Below are 14,093 nucleotides of genomic sequence, written 5' to 3'. Positions count from 1 at the left end.
TTGGGATGAGGAAGGCCATAAATTTGACTATGTGATTTATTTATTTGTGGAATTAGGATAGAATGAGAGATTGAGTTGAATTTGTTGAAATTAAGGCATAATTATTTTTATTTAATTGAATATTATGAGTATTTAGTATAATCTGAGAAATGACATAATAAGTAATTTCTAGATTTTGAGGAATTAAATTTGACAAAAGTATATATATTGTTTTCTCTCTTGAATCATTGTGGTAATTTATGTGTGAAATTACTTGAGAACAAGTAATGATTCAAGTGTGGGGGAATTTGATAAGTGAATATTTAACGTACATTTTGTACAAATTTGGCATGAACTTTTGGTATGTTTTGAGAAGATTAAAACCATATTTGAACTCTTTTGGTGATAATTGCTTAAATATTGTTGGAGTGTTCTAAACTTGATAAATGAGTGGATTAATGCATTAATTTTGTGAAATTGTGAAGGTTATTGATGTATGAAATTCATGCACGAGTTGAAAGAAATGTAAGGATCATCCAGAGGACAAAGTACAAAAGAAATTGGGAGCAAAAATGTAGAAAAAGGAAAAAAGTGAAAAACTGAAAATTTGATCAACACGGATCCGAGCTCGGATCCAAACCCTCGTCTGTACTTCTGGAGTAGTGTATCCGAGGACAAACGATCCGAGCTCGGATCCATCAGAAAAAGGCCTCGGATCCTGAAGATCCGAGCTTGGATCCATTTTCACCCCTCGGATCCAAGTCTCGGATCTGTTTCTCTCTTTAGTAAATGGAACAACCGTTTTTCTTTACCTTTCTCATAACTTTTCCAGCCATTTTGAGGGACAGAAATTGGTGGCACATGCTTCTGCAACAAAAGAGAAAACCAAATGAGTTGTAGACAAAAGGAAACATCATATCTTTGACTTCTTTTTACAAAATCTGAGTGGAGGAAATTATGAAGTGAGAAGAATAGACTTTCTACCACCTTTTATGCAGAAACAGAGGGGAGAAGCCAGAAGAACCATATGTAGCTAGTTTTCTTTCTTATAACAACTTTTTCTCTAGCTAGGAGTCCTTGGAGAAGCATTTTGGAGTTTTCACTTGTAATCATATTATGCAAAAGCATACCAGGAATTGAAGAGCTTCACCTTCAATTGGCTAAGCTTTCCTTTATCTTTCTTGTACTTGTACTTTATGATATTTTGCATTAATAAACTTGTGAGTTTGATGGTTAAATCATTCATGAGTAGCTAATTTTCTTTATCTAGGGAGTAGATGAAACTTATGGCTAAATAATATGAATTGAATGTGATTTACACTTGTTATATCTTGTATTAACTTGTCTACTTGTGTAGCTGTGATTACTTGTTATTGATTGATCACCAATAGCATGTTTATAGTTGTTATTGTTCAATGAGAATTTATAGTAACAATGAAAAAACATGAGTAGAGCTTAAGTTGTATGTTCATGAAAATAGAGATACACTTAAATGGATTACTTAGCATTTCATGAAAGAAAACAGAGGAGTATTAGTATTTCACCATGAAAATAGAGAAAACTAAACTACTCTAGGCCATTTCATCATGAGAATGAAACTTGGTAATTTTGGAAATGAATCTCTGGTTAAACAAAAATAAGAACAAGAGGTAAATCCATTTATTTGTGTTATGTATGCCATAAGTGGAATCTACATCCCTAGATTCTTCCTTGAGTGAAATTTCTCCATTTGCATTTAACATTTGTTAAAATAAAATTGCAGATCAGATTTGTAGACATTTGTATTACATTTCTTTGCTCAAATTCATTCAATAGTCTAAATAATAAAGAAAATAAGGATCTAGTAATTGGTTAAATTGCTCCTCGTGGGATCGACCCGATACACACCTTGTATTACAATTTCGACCTGTATACTTGCAGTCTAACGGGTGTAAAATCGGATTTAAACTTGCATTGATATAAAAGTCCCATCAATGCCACCATCACCTGTTCAAGAAGATTGATTTTAGATTTTGTATCGTTATTATGCAATAGATATGAAAAAGTTTTGAGGTATGAAATATATGGAATAAGTCTTAAATTAACTTCATATGCTTTGCCTTTTTGTCTTTCTTTTTTGGGATTCTACATATTTCCTCAAATTCTAAACTATTATATATATAAAAAAGACATTAATTTTGTTTGTTTAGAAGTGTTTAGCTCAATGTGTAATTGGTTATGCATACATAATTAGATTCCATAATGCTCCTTTTACATGAATGCTGTATGAGTTTGAAGATCAATTAATTTACTTGCACCAACTTTGAATTTTGATCATTCTTAATAGTGTGGGAGTTCCTGAATTTTTTTTTTTTTTTGGAGTTCCTGAATTGTTTGCTTTCCTTTGAAAATGTAACCTTCTTTGATAGATACTATATCCTACTTGGTAGTGGTAGGTTGTTTTATATGGTTGGCACTCGATAAAAGCAGAAAAATGTAGAGGATTCTCACTGAATAAAACTAAAAAACCGGACCTTCAATAATACAAGTTACAGTGATGAAATTAATTAGTTGACTAATTTGTTATGCTTTGCACTGTTAACGGTGATTATTTTGACTATGTTAAAGATCGTTATAATGTTCTTTTTTCTTGTACTCTAACCATTATGACAGCTTTTTTCTTGGACTCTTTTTATCATTAACTTGAAAACTTATTGTATAGAATTTTGCTCGAACACTCTGACTCACAGAGTTTAGGTTTGTGAATGAAGTTCCGCTCTATCAATAATGATGGTTGAGTTAAAAAAAAAGGGATGACTTTTCAGGTCAATCTTATTATACTTTTCAAGTTTATTTTAGAAGAGAGTATTAAGGAAATAATCTCATAAACATTAATTTTCTTTCTCCTAATTTTATTGTAAGTTGATAATGATTATAGGAATCATAAAACCCATTAAGAAGCTTGACTTAATGAAATGAAAACTTCTTCACATATCGATTGTCGAGCAAAAGTTGCATTCGAGGCCCTATAACTTTTTTTCCTCTTTATGAAGTCTTATGCTTATCCAATAATGAATCTTGTCTCTGGCCAACATGTATAGAATCAGTTTGGAAGCTCTATAACTTAATAATTGTACCAGCTAGCAAACTGATACTTACAAAAAAATCAATTTAAGTACAAACTTATGGCTTTTAAATGAAAGAACAAAAATCCACACACATATATATACATGTAATTTTGTTTCAAAACTTTTTATAAAATTATATCATTTCTTACTTTTTTTTATATTTAACTCTTTTTTTTGAAAGATTTTATATTTTACTCTTTGAACTATTGATAATAGTGTCAAGTAAATAGATTTTATTTGGGGGAGGAGGGTGGGATGGGTTAGGTGGTATTGAAAAAGGGAGTGTAAGTAAGAGGTGTTGGGCTCGAAACCTCCCACTTACACACACAATAAAAAGGGTAAATAGATTTTATGCATATACTGACATAAATTTGCAAAAAAAAAAAAAAATCTCAATTAGCAAGTCTATGCTATCTATTCTTCTTTTAACTTAAGTGACTTATTATATTTTAGCAAACATGTGCAATCAAGTTCTATACATTGATATGTGCATGACTTTCAACAAATGCATAGCTACTAAATAATGCATCAATATTTGTTAACAGTGTTGTACAAAATAATTTTCTTTTTCTTACCCTAAAAAAATGATATAATGATTCCATGTGCTCAAGCACTTCAATGGAACATCCTGTTGAATTAATTTTTTGCATCAAGCGTGTCACTAATTAGAAGCTGTTCCTCTCATTTTATAGTAATAGTTCTATTTCATCTTTACCTACCGCAATTTCTGGACTAATTTGTGTTTTACGTCGAATTAGTTTAGTGGTAGTTTAGACCAAGTTCTTTACTGTACCTTCTTCTCATGTCTTAGTTTCATAGAAGGACCATTTATAGGTGATACTTACCTATCAAATGATTTATAGGCACTCAAACAGATTCTATCAATTATGGCATTTACAATTTTTTATAGTAACCATATTGTCATTTTACACAATTAACTCGAAAGCAAATGATGCGGACATCGAAACGTGCTAAATGGATTAAGGAACCTTTTCAAACTTCTATTTATTTAACTCAAATACAAGGAGGTTCAAGCAAGAAGTGGAAGACGTTGGCTAAACTCGAGAAAGAAGATTTAGTTACTGGTCACAAAAATATTGTGACTAGAAGACTTATGTCAGATAAGATGCAGCCACGTCAGAGTAGCTGTTTGCTAGTTTACAATTATCGTGATTTTTAAAATTTTTCCTATTTTATCTGTTTTAATTAGTTATTGTTTGGCTTTAAACTAAGTTGTCTATTTAGTTATTTAAAAAGTCCAATCTTATGTTAAGCTTTAAGCTTAATGGGCCATTAATTTGGTTGAATCTAATAGTTTAGTTATTAGATAAGTGAAGTCAATCCAAATTGAGTATGTATTTTGGATTAGATTAGGGTTTTTACTTCATTGTAATAGACGATTAAGAGTTTATGACATTGAACCTTTGAGGTTTTCCCTAAACTCGAGTGGATTCTCTTGTTTAATTTTAAATCTTGATTCACTTTGAGCGTGTTCTTGAGTGAATTGAGTGTTGTATCAATTTGGTATTCACCCAAATTGTGCCCAGCCTACCCAAATTCCGTCCAAATTTCATCCAAACTTGTCTCCTCACGAACTGAGGTCTTTTTGTGGGATTGCGGATTTCTCTCATCCTAAGGAAATTCGTATCAACAAAGTATCATACGATATTCTTATTTATTGCAATAATTGTTCATGTTTTTCTAGAGGTTTATGCATCAAACAAATTATAGCTAACAAATAAAGACAAATGATTATAAAAGAAATGAAAAGATTAGAGATCATTTGAAGAAAAAACGGTAATAAAGGAAAAAAAATTGAACACAATTAGTCAATGTGGCTCCATAAAAATGTGATTTTTAAAGCCACTTGTTTTATTTACTTTTGTTAATCCTTTGATATAAGATAGAAGTATGATAAGTTGTAGTACAATAAAAGACGTGTTTCCTAGTCTTAGCATATAAGCTAAAGAAACCCATACCTACAATTAGAATTAGTGCGGCTCTTAGCGAACCCTAATCAAGAGGTGGCATTTTGCATGCATGCCTATCCTTTGTACAACATTTAGTGGCAGTTAAAGAATTTTCATCACATTCACCATTAATGGAAAAGCCTAAAGGTAAGAATCATCATCTATATAAACCTTGACTGAACCATCAAACTCCACAAGTGAGGTAGTTAATGATAGAATTATTGAGAATAATAAGAGAAGCAAAGGACAAGAATTTATTTCTTTATAAAAACTGACATGACTCATAACATGAAATTACTCTATTTATAGAGATTAAAACAACTCCACTAACTATCCCACTAACTCCACTAGCTACTCCACTAATTCCACTAGTTACTCCACTAATTCCACTAACTCCATTATTTAGGTAAAATAAAATAAATAAACATGATTAATTAATAACAATAAATATTTCTAACAATCTCTCCCTTAAACTGAAAGTTTCTCAAACATTCAGTTTAATAGGAATTATCAACTGCACAGACTCCAAGCAACATCCTTAATTAATTTCTGAAACGTGGATAACTTCAATGGTTTGGTCATTATGTCAGTAATCTAATCTTCACTTTTGCAGTGGAGAAAATCAATTATTCCATCCCTTGTGAGCTCTCTTAGAAAGTGAAATCTCACATCTATGTGCTTGGCTCTTCCATGTAGAACTAGATTTTTAGAGTGCTTGATGGCATAACTATTGTCACAATAAATTGTAGTGGCTCCTTCTTGTTGAAAATGCAACTCTTCAAGAATTTTTCTTAGCCAAATTGCTTGACAGGCACAGACCATTACAGCTACGTACTCTGCTTCAATTGTTGATAAAGTAACAATTGGTTACTTCTTTGAACACTATGAAATAGCTGCTGAACCCATCATGAATACATAGCCAGACGTACTCTTTCTATCATCAGAATCGCCTGCATAGTCACTATCAGTAAAACCAAACAAATCTAATTTTTCACCATTCTTGTAGAACGACCCATACTCAATGGTTCCTTGCAAGTATCGAAGAATTCTCTTAGCAGCTAGAAGATGTATCTCCCTTGGATTTTCCATGTATCTACTAATAAGACTAACAGCATGCATAATATCAGGCCTAGTGGTTGTCAAATACATCAGGCTTCCCACAATTTGCTTGTAAAGGGTGCTATCAACCTTCTTTCCCTTAGGTTCTCTGATGAGTTTTAAACCCATTTCAACTAGCGTACTAACAAAATTACAATTCTTCATTAGAAATCTGTTCAGAATTTCTTGCACATATTTTCTTTGAGAGCCAAAAATTCCGGCAGCAGATTGCACCACTTCAATGCCCAAAAAATAATGCATTTTTCCAAACATGGCACTATCACTTCCAGTAAAAATAAGATCATCAACATATAAGCAAACAATGAGCAATTTACCTCTATTTCCAATCTTTATAAAAAGTGTACACTCATATGGACATTTTTTAAACCCCTCCTTAGAAAATAAGCATCTACATGACTATACCAAGCACGTGGGGCTTGTTTTAACCCGTATAATGCCTTCTTGAGTTTGTACACCTTATGTTCACTTCCAACTTTCACATAACCAGGAGGTTGATCAATAAATACTTGTTCTTGTAAATCACCATGTAAAAATACTGATTTCACATGCAACTGGAAGCTAGGCCATGAATTTTTTGCTGCCAACGCAATCACTATCCTGATCGTGTCATGCTTTGCAACTGGAGCAAAAACTTCTCCATAATCCACCCCAAACTCTTGCTTATAGCCTTTAGCTACCAAACGTGCCTTGTACTTGTCAACTTCTCTATTCTCCTTTAATTTCGTCTTGTACACCCACTTGACACCTATAGATTTTTGTCCTTCTGGAAGATCGATTAACTCCCATGTGTTATTTCGTTCAATAGCTGCAATTTCTTCATCCATTGCTTTCTGCCACTTAAATCTTTGATGGCCTCTTCAAAAACTGTAGGATCACAATCGGAAAATAGAACAAAATGTGTAAGTGGGTTTTTAGATTGGTCAATTCCAGTTACCTCATAATCAATCATCCATGCAGGTCTTTTTCTAATACATTGAGGCCGTCCTTCATCTTTTGCTACTGTTTGAAAACTTGGTACATCATCTGGACCATTTGACGGAACTTGTTCTGTCAACTGCTGCCTGTTCTTTTCATCAATTCCATCAAAATCAGTAGGTATTTGTTGTTTAACAATATTGCTACTCCATAGCCAAAAGTTTTCTTCATCAAAAATTACATCCCAACTGATGACAATTTTCTTAGTGATAGGATTATAAAGCTTATAGGCTTTTGACTGATCACTAACACCAAGAAAAATGCATTTATCTCCCTTATTATCTAGTTTTATCTTCTTTTGGTCTGGAATATGAGCATATGCAATGCATCGAAAAATTCTGAAGTGATCCACTGTTGGTTTTCGTCCGTTCCATGCTTTCTCAGGCATCATATTTTTAACAGTAAGTGTGGGACTTCTGTTCAATATATGAATACTCTAGTTGACAGCTTCAGGCCATATACTTTTTGGAATACCACTTCTTGTCAAGATGCTCCTTACCATGTTCAATATTGTACGATTCTTCCTTTCTGAAACACCATTCTGCTGTGGCGTATAAGCTGCTGTAAGCTGCTTTTGAATTCCATGCTCTTCACAAAAATTTATAAATTCTTGTGAGTTATATTCTCCACCACAATCACTGCGAAAAAATTTAATGGACTTGTCTGCTTCTTTTTCGACAAGAGTCATAAATTTTTTGAGAGTTGAAAATGCTTTAGATTTTTCCTGCAAAAAATAGACCTAAGTTTTTCGACTATAATCATCAATAAACATCATAAAATAACGTTTTCCACCATTAGATGGCGGATTTATGGGTCCGCAAAAATCAGAGTGAACCAGCTCCAATATGTCCTTTGCTCTCCACGATTTTCCTTTTGGAAAGCTATCCCGATGTTGTTTGCCAACAACACACTCTTCACAAACTTCTGAAGGAGTTGTGATTTGAGGTAGACCAGCCACCATATTTTTTTGCTGCAAAGTCTTCAATCCACCAAAATTCAAGTGTCCATAACGAAAATGCCATAACCATGCCATATCTTTCGATTTTGTTGAGAAACATGAATGAGTCAAGTTCTGCAAATAGAGTGGAAACATACGATTTGCCGTCATCTTAACTTGAGCAATTAAGCCCAACTTTGCATCTCGAACCCGACATACACCATCTGTAGACATCAAAATTTTGTCAAAATTTTAATGTTTTCTTGAATTTTTTCTATTTAGTAATTTATTTAATTTTTTACATTTTAATGTGCATTTTTCTTATTTCTACAAGTTTGTTTAAAAAAACAAAAAACAAAACAACACAAAAAAAAGAGAAAATAAAAAATCATCATAATCATTTTCCCTACCAAAACAACTATTAACCCATTTCACACTCAATTGCCATAGACTTTTTCTTTCATTGGTTGAGAAATCATCATTTTGGAAAATCCTACACACAAACTCCACTTTTGGGCTAAAAATACACTTTTTCGGCTCTCTCCCTCAAGGGGAGAAGAAGAAGAAAACACTCCACCTTTTTGGGCTGAACTCTCAATCTCTCGGCTCTCTCCCTCACAGGTCAGACAAAAACACACAAAAAAAAAGAGAAGCAAAACACTCTTCCTTCTCCCAAGTGACTCTCGGCCCTTTCGTTGGTTCCCAACAGACAAGCCACAACAAGAAAAAAAAAACTTCACTTGCAATTCCATCTCTCGGTCCTCTCTTTTTCTTCCCAAGAAAAACTAGCAGATTTGCTCCTCAACTCCAGACCAAACTCTCGGCTCTCTCTTAGCTCTCAATTGGAAAAAGAACAAAAAAAAGGGGAGCCAGGAAGATACGCTCAAGGCTTGGAAATTGTATCAAATGTCTTGGCCAAGGGACTACTACCTACATTGAGGTATTTTTCGATTTTTTTTATCATATTACATCCATGTTTCAGCGTCTAATTTTCTTTTGCTTTTGCTAGTTTCCTTGGTTGTTGGGTTGCTGAGTTTTTGGGACAAGTCATGCACAGAACTAAGAAAAAAGAAATGGGCCCATGAATGCATGTCAAGTGTTTGTGAAAATGCCAAAATAAAAAAAAAGGAATTTTAGGGGCTATTTTGCTTTATTCTAGTCTCTTTATGTTGTTTTCTTGTCAAATTAAAGTCATAGTAATATTGTATAAGTTGTAAGGAGTGTTATGGTATAATTTTTATAATTTTGGTGAAAGATAGGGTGATTTGAAAAAATAAAAACCGCGGCTGTTCTTTGGCCATTTGACCACTTTTGGGTCATCTTTTGTAAAAACTAACTTCGAAAATGGAATCTACGCGAAAAATGGAGTGGGGAGGTGTATATTGAGAAATTTTGGCGACCGGAAAAGTCGCCGGTGGCCGGCGGCGCCAGCAGCTGCCATGGCCACCAGCTGAGGCTTCTTCAGTTGGCCAAAGAAGAAGAAAAAGAAACGGATGGGAAGTGGAGGAAGAAGAAGAAAGAAAAGAAAAGAAAGAGAAGAAAAAGAAATGGTTGGGCTAATGTTTTTTTTTATTCTGTTAGGCTAGTGGTTGTTTTGGTTGGGTTTTTGGGAATGGATCTTTGTTTATTTCTTTTGGGTTTCGGTTGGGCTAGGAGGTTGGAGCCCATGTATTTTTTTTAGTCGGGCTTGAGTAACAACAAGACGGGCTAACCTGGGTATTTTGACTTGAACTTTCGTTTGGGCCGGGTGGCCTTTGGCCCGAAAAAAAATAGAGAATGGCCCAGTGGCCTGTTTTCTTAAGAAGATCTGCTACTGAATTTGCACTTTAACTCCTCATCTTTGGAGTAGTTTTGCTGAGGCCCAGAATATTTTAAATCCCTTTCACATAGGTCGTTAAGTTAATTACACTTTGGTCCCTGAACTTTATCTTTCATTTAATTTTGGCCCCTAAACTTTAGAAAAATATTTTTTAACCCCAAAAGTCTTTCAATTTTTGCAATTTAGTCCCTGGTGAATTTTGACTCTCTTTATTATAATTTTTTCTTTGCTTTAATAGCTAATTATGTTACTTTTGAGTATATTTAACTTGTAATTTTAGATGTTCTTAAATTTCTTTACATTTGACATGTTAAGGTTAATTTAGTATTTTTTATCATTATTATTATTTTTAATTAAATTGGTGCCATGATTCTTTTGTTCATTTTGAGTATAAATAGGGCAATTTGACCCTATTTAGTCACCACTTCAAAAGGGAGGTACCCCTATTATTATTTCAATGTCAATTACGTGCTCCTATGTGCTCCTACGTGTTCCTATGTGTTTATATATTTTTATATGCTTTGTTTATTTGATTTGAATGTTCATTTAAATTTTCTTATGTTTGTTTAGTTAATTTTATAATTATTTGAGAGGCATTTAAATACCTCAAAAATGTAATAGATAGGATAATTAGATTTGTTTTATTTTATTTCCCCTTTTAGATTGTAGTTAGGCACTCCCCGATATAATAGGTAGGTTGTGTGTTTATGTGGCTTATGTGTTACGTGCCTTACCCGCTTTCCTTAGGATTTTTGCATCTAAATATTATGCTTATGTGTTACGTGCTACGTGCTCTTATGTGTTTATTTGTTTTAATTTATGCCTACTTATCTTACTATGTATTAAAAATGCATGACGTCACCACACTAGTCCAATGCTAGTTGTAGCTTTTCCCCCTCCGCTTACTTGTTAGTCCAACGCTAGTAAGGATTTTTAGAAATGGATTAGTCCAATGCTAGACTCTTAGATCATTCGTGCGTTAGATTCATTTTTGTGTGATATTCATTAAATTTTCATGCATATTTTTTATTTTTAGGATCTTTTCTCATTTGTATGATATTCCTTATTATATTATCCTATACCCCCTACCCTCTATATGTGTTAATCATATCATTTACAATTGCATTTCATTTAGGAATTTATAAAAATAAGTAGGTTCATTTGCTTGTTCATATTAGGGGAATTATTCTTCAACCATGGGAAATGGGTGATTAAAACTCTTTAGTTTAAATATCCCATTAATTCCTGTATAAGAAAATTATGTCACGAGTTTTTGTCTCCCGTATCCTTTATGTTGCATTCCTTTTTTCTTCGATCACTTATGTCTATGTATATAATTTAATTTCTTTTCTTTTCTTTTAATTTCATCATTTGCATACTCGTGACACCTTCAAGGAATTATTTTGGCCTTCGCAATTAATGCGATTGGTTCAATTAAACCCTTGAATGAACATTTTGTCCCTTTCGATATTTCTATAAATTTAGATTTGCATCCATGTAGGAAACATTCAAATGTGATAAAATTAAGGGTTAGATTAGGAAAATTTTGACTAAACCTCACAACTAGTTTCGACTAGGTTGAAAGGGTGCTTTAGGTTTGAGTTAATCGAACCTTTGCCTTCCCTTTCTTCAACCGTGACTCCCGAACCCATTTTTTCTGTTTTTTCAAAGACCTAGAGTTGTCCAAAAGGGTTATGTTTTATTTTATTTTTGTCAAAAATATTTTTTTAGGTGACTTGGTACACCAAAACTCCATACCAAGTGGCGACTCCTATTTTTTCTTAAAAACCCTTTTAGACTAAATTTTGGACCTAAATTGTCGCATTCTTTTTAAGTCCCATTCTAGGTCCTTTTTTACCTATTTTTAATAAAATCCCATCTTTTACAAATACCTCTTTATTTTCCATCGCGAAAAATGGGGCGCGACACCATATTTGATAGAAATCTCGTACCCCTTTTCTAGCAACTGACCCACACTAAGCAAATTTGTCTTTAAGTCTGGAACAAAAAGAACATCAGTGATAGTGTGAGTAGAAGAATTTCCTTTAGTTTGGATAGTTACCCTTCCTTTTCCCATAACGGAAATTGTAGAGTTATCACCAAATTTGACAGTATTACTGAATGACTCGTCCAACTCAGAGAATGTCTTGTCTCTACACATATGATTGCTGCAACCGGTGTCTAAATACCACATATTTTGTTGAGTTTCTTCACTCATGTGGCACACCATCAAAAGAGACACTTCTTTTTCTTTTTCTGCAAAATTAGTCCTTTCTCCATGTTGTCTATTCAAATTAGTTCGAGATTCGGACTGTTAATGGCCATACCTATGACATTTGTAGCATTCAACATTAGATTTGTCTGCTGACTTTGGCCTTTGAGTTGTTGGTGGGTGGCCTCCTCGTCCTCTTCTTCTTCCTTGAAATTGATTTTCTTAGTGCTGGTAATGTTGTTATTGACTGCCGCGATCATTGCTTCCTCTACCTCTGCCTCGGCCTCTGCCTCCTCTCCATGTTGAGTGACTTTCTGTTAAAACCTTCAATGCTTGCTCCTCTTTCTCTTATTGGTTAATTTTTTTCTCATGAACCAACAAAGACCTCTGCACCTCATCAATTGAAATTGCATCAATATCTTTCGATTCCTCTATACAGTATACAACAAAATTAAATTTTGTTGTCATCGATCGAAGAATCTTCTCGATAATGGTGACGTCCTCCAAATTCTCTCCATGGATTCTCATCTTGTTAGTGATTGCCATCGTTCTTGCAAAATAATCTGTGACCGACTCACTTGACTTCATGCGTAAAGTCTCAAATTTGATCCGAAGAGTTTGAAGCTGCACCCGCTTCGCCTTTGTATTTCCTTGATACTTCTTCTTCATGGAGTCCCAAATCTGTTTGGAGGTATCTTTGCTAAGAATTGTCTCCAAAATGACTCGATCAATTGCTTGAAAAAGATAATTTTTGGTTTTAAGATCTTTCAGCTTCAAGGCTTCCAACTCCATTTTCTGCACCTCTGACTACGTTACTCCGGTTGTTGGCTCTACTACTCCAAATTTGACAACCTGCTAATGCTCATTGGATCTCAAGAAATTCTCCATTAGCATGCTCCAATGATCATAGTGACCATCAAAGCGAGGAATTGCTGGCTGCACAAAATTGTCGGTGGCCATCGTAATTTACCAACACAATTCTCACAACTCACTTTTGTTTTCACTCACTAACCTGGCTCTGATGCCACTAATAGAATTATTGAGAATAATAAGAGAAGCAAAGGACAATAATTTATTTCTTTGTAAAAACTGACATGACTCATAATATGAAATTACTCTATTTGTAGAGATTAAAATAACTCAACTAACTATCCCGCTAACTCAACTAGCTATTCCACTAATTCCACTAGTTACTCCACTAACTCTATTATTTAGGTAAAATAAAATAAATAAATATGATTAATTAATAACAGTAAATATTTCTAACAGTTAAGAGCTAAAACATCTTTTCAGCGGTCATGGCGAGCCACATAGGTTTGCTATGGCAACTCCTAGCAATCTTTGCCATATTCGTTGTGAACACAAATGCTAATTTCCCCCTCCCACTGCTGCGTTTACCACCCAAGCTGCTGTCCCCCATCAGACGTCCAACTCTTCCACCGTTTCATATCCGAAAATCACCCCCACCCCCACCGCCATCACCACCGCCACCCTCTCCTCCACCACCCCACCACCGCCTCCACCTAAGAAATCACCCCCACCTGCTGCACTGCATAAAAAGTCACACCCACCTCCTCCACCACCGAAAAGGAGACCAACTCCACCTCCACCACCAAAAAAGGATCCACCCCTACCTCCACCACACAAGAAATCACCTCCACCTCCTCTTCCACCGAAAAAGAGCCCACCTCCACCTCCACCACCTAAAAGATCACCACCTCCACCTCCGCCACCTAGAAGATCACCACCACGTCGTCCACTGAAATGAGGGGGCCCGAACAGCGTTAACAAATAAATTTCATCTTCTTTAACATGAGTTAGTCCGTTATTTCTAGCATAACCTACCTTTATCATCACTCAGCAATTATTCACTCATCTCTTAGCCCTCAAACTATACGTATCTCTTCCACAATTGAATCATCATTTCAATTTAGCGATTACTTTCTTAATACATATTACGGATCATATAAAGCAT

At 34.3% G+C, this 14,093-nt stretch overlaps 1 protein-coding gene across 1 annotated transcript; it reads right to left on the bottom strand.

Annotated features, from left to right (window-relative positions):
• Nucleotides 1-7,586: 7,586 nt before the first annotated feature.
• Nucleotides 7,587-12,910, bottom strand: LOC140036190 (uncharacterized). The gene is made up of 4 exons (XM_072077493.1): nt 12,512-12,910; nt 12,234-12,432; nt 7,986-8,311; nt 7,587-7,874 (listed from the first exon to the last, which is right to left on the bottom strand). The coding sequence occupies exons 1-4, from the start codon at nt 12,908-12,910 to the stop codon at nt 7,587-7,589; spliced, it is 1,212 nt and encodes a 403-aa protein (XP_071933594.1).
• Between the last annotated feature and the right edge of the window lie 1,183 nt (nt 12,911-14,093).

The sequence above is a fragment of the Coffea arabica genome, chromosome 2e, assembly GCF_036785885.1.
Source record: "Coffea arabica cultivar ET-39 chromosome 2e, Coffea Arabica ET-39 HiFi, whole genome shotgun sequence".
Lineage (NCBI taxonomy): Eukaryota > Viridiplantae > Streptophyta > Magnoliopsida > Gentianales > Rubiaceae > Coffea > Coffea arabica.
The sequence above is the reverse complement of the archived record's forward strand: the minus strand, read 5'-3'. Positions and strand labels throughout refer to the sequence as shown.

Coding starts and splice junctions, on each gene's coding strand:
- LOC140036190 (XM_072077493.1), bottom strand. CDS start 12,910: ATGGAGTTGGAAGCCTTGAAGCTGAAAGATCTTAAAACCAAAAATTAT. Junction 12,433..12,511: donor ATGCAATTTCAATTGATGAG/GTGCAGAGGTCT, acceptor AGGTTTTAACAG/AAAGTCACTCAACATGGAGA. Junction 7,875..7,985: donor CAAAGGACATATTGGAGCTG/GTTCACTCTGAT, acceptor TATTTTTTGCAG/GAAAAATCTAAAGCATTTTC.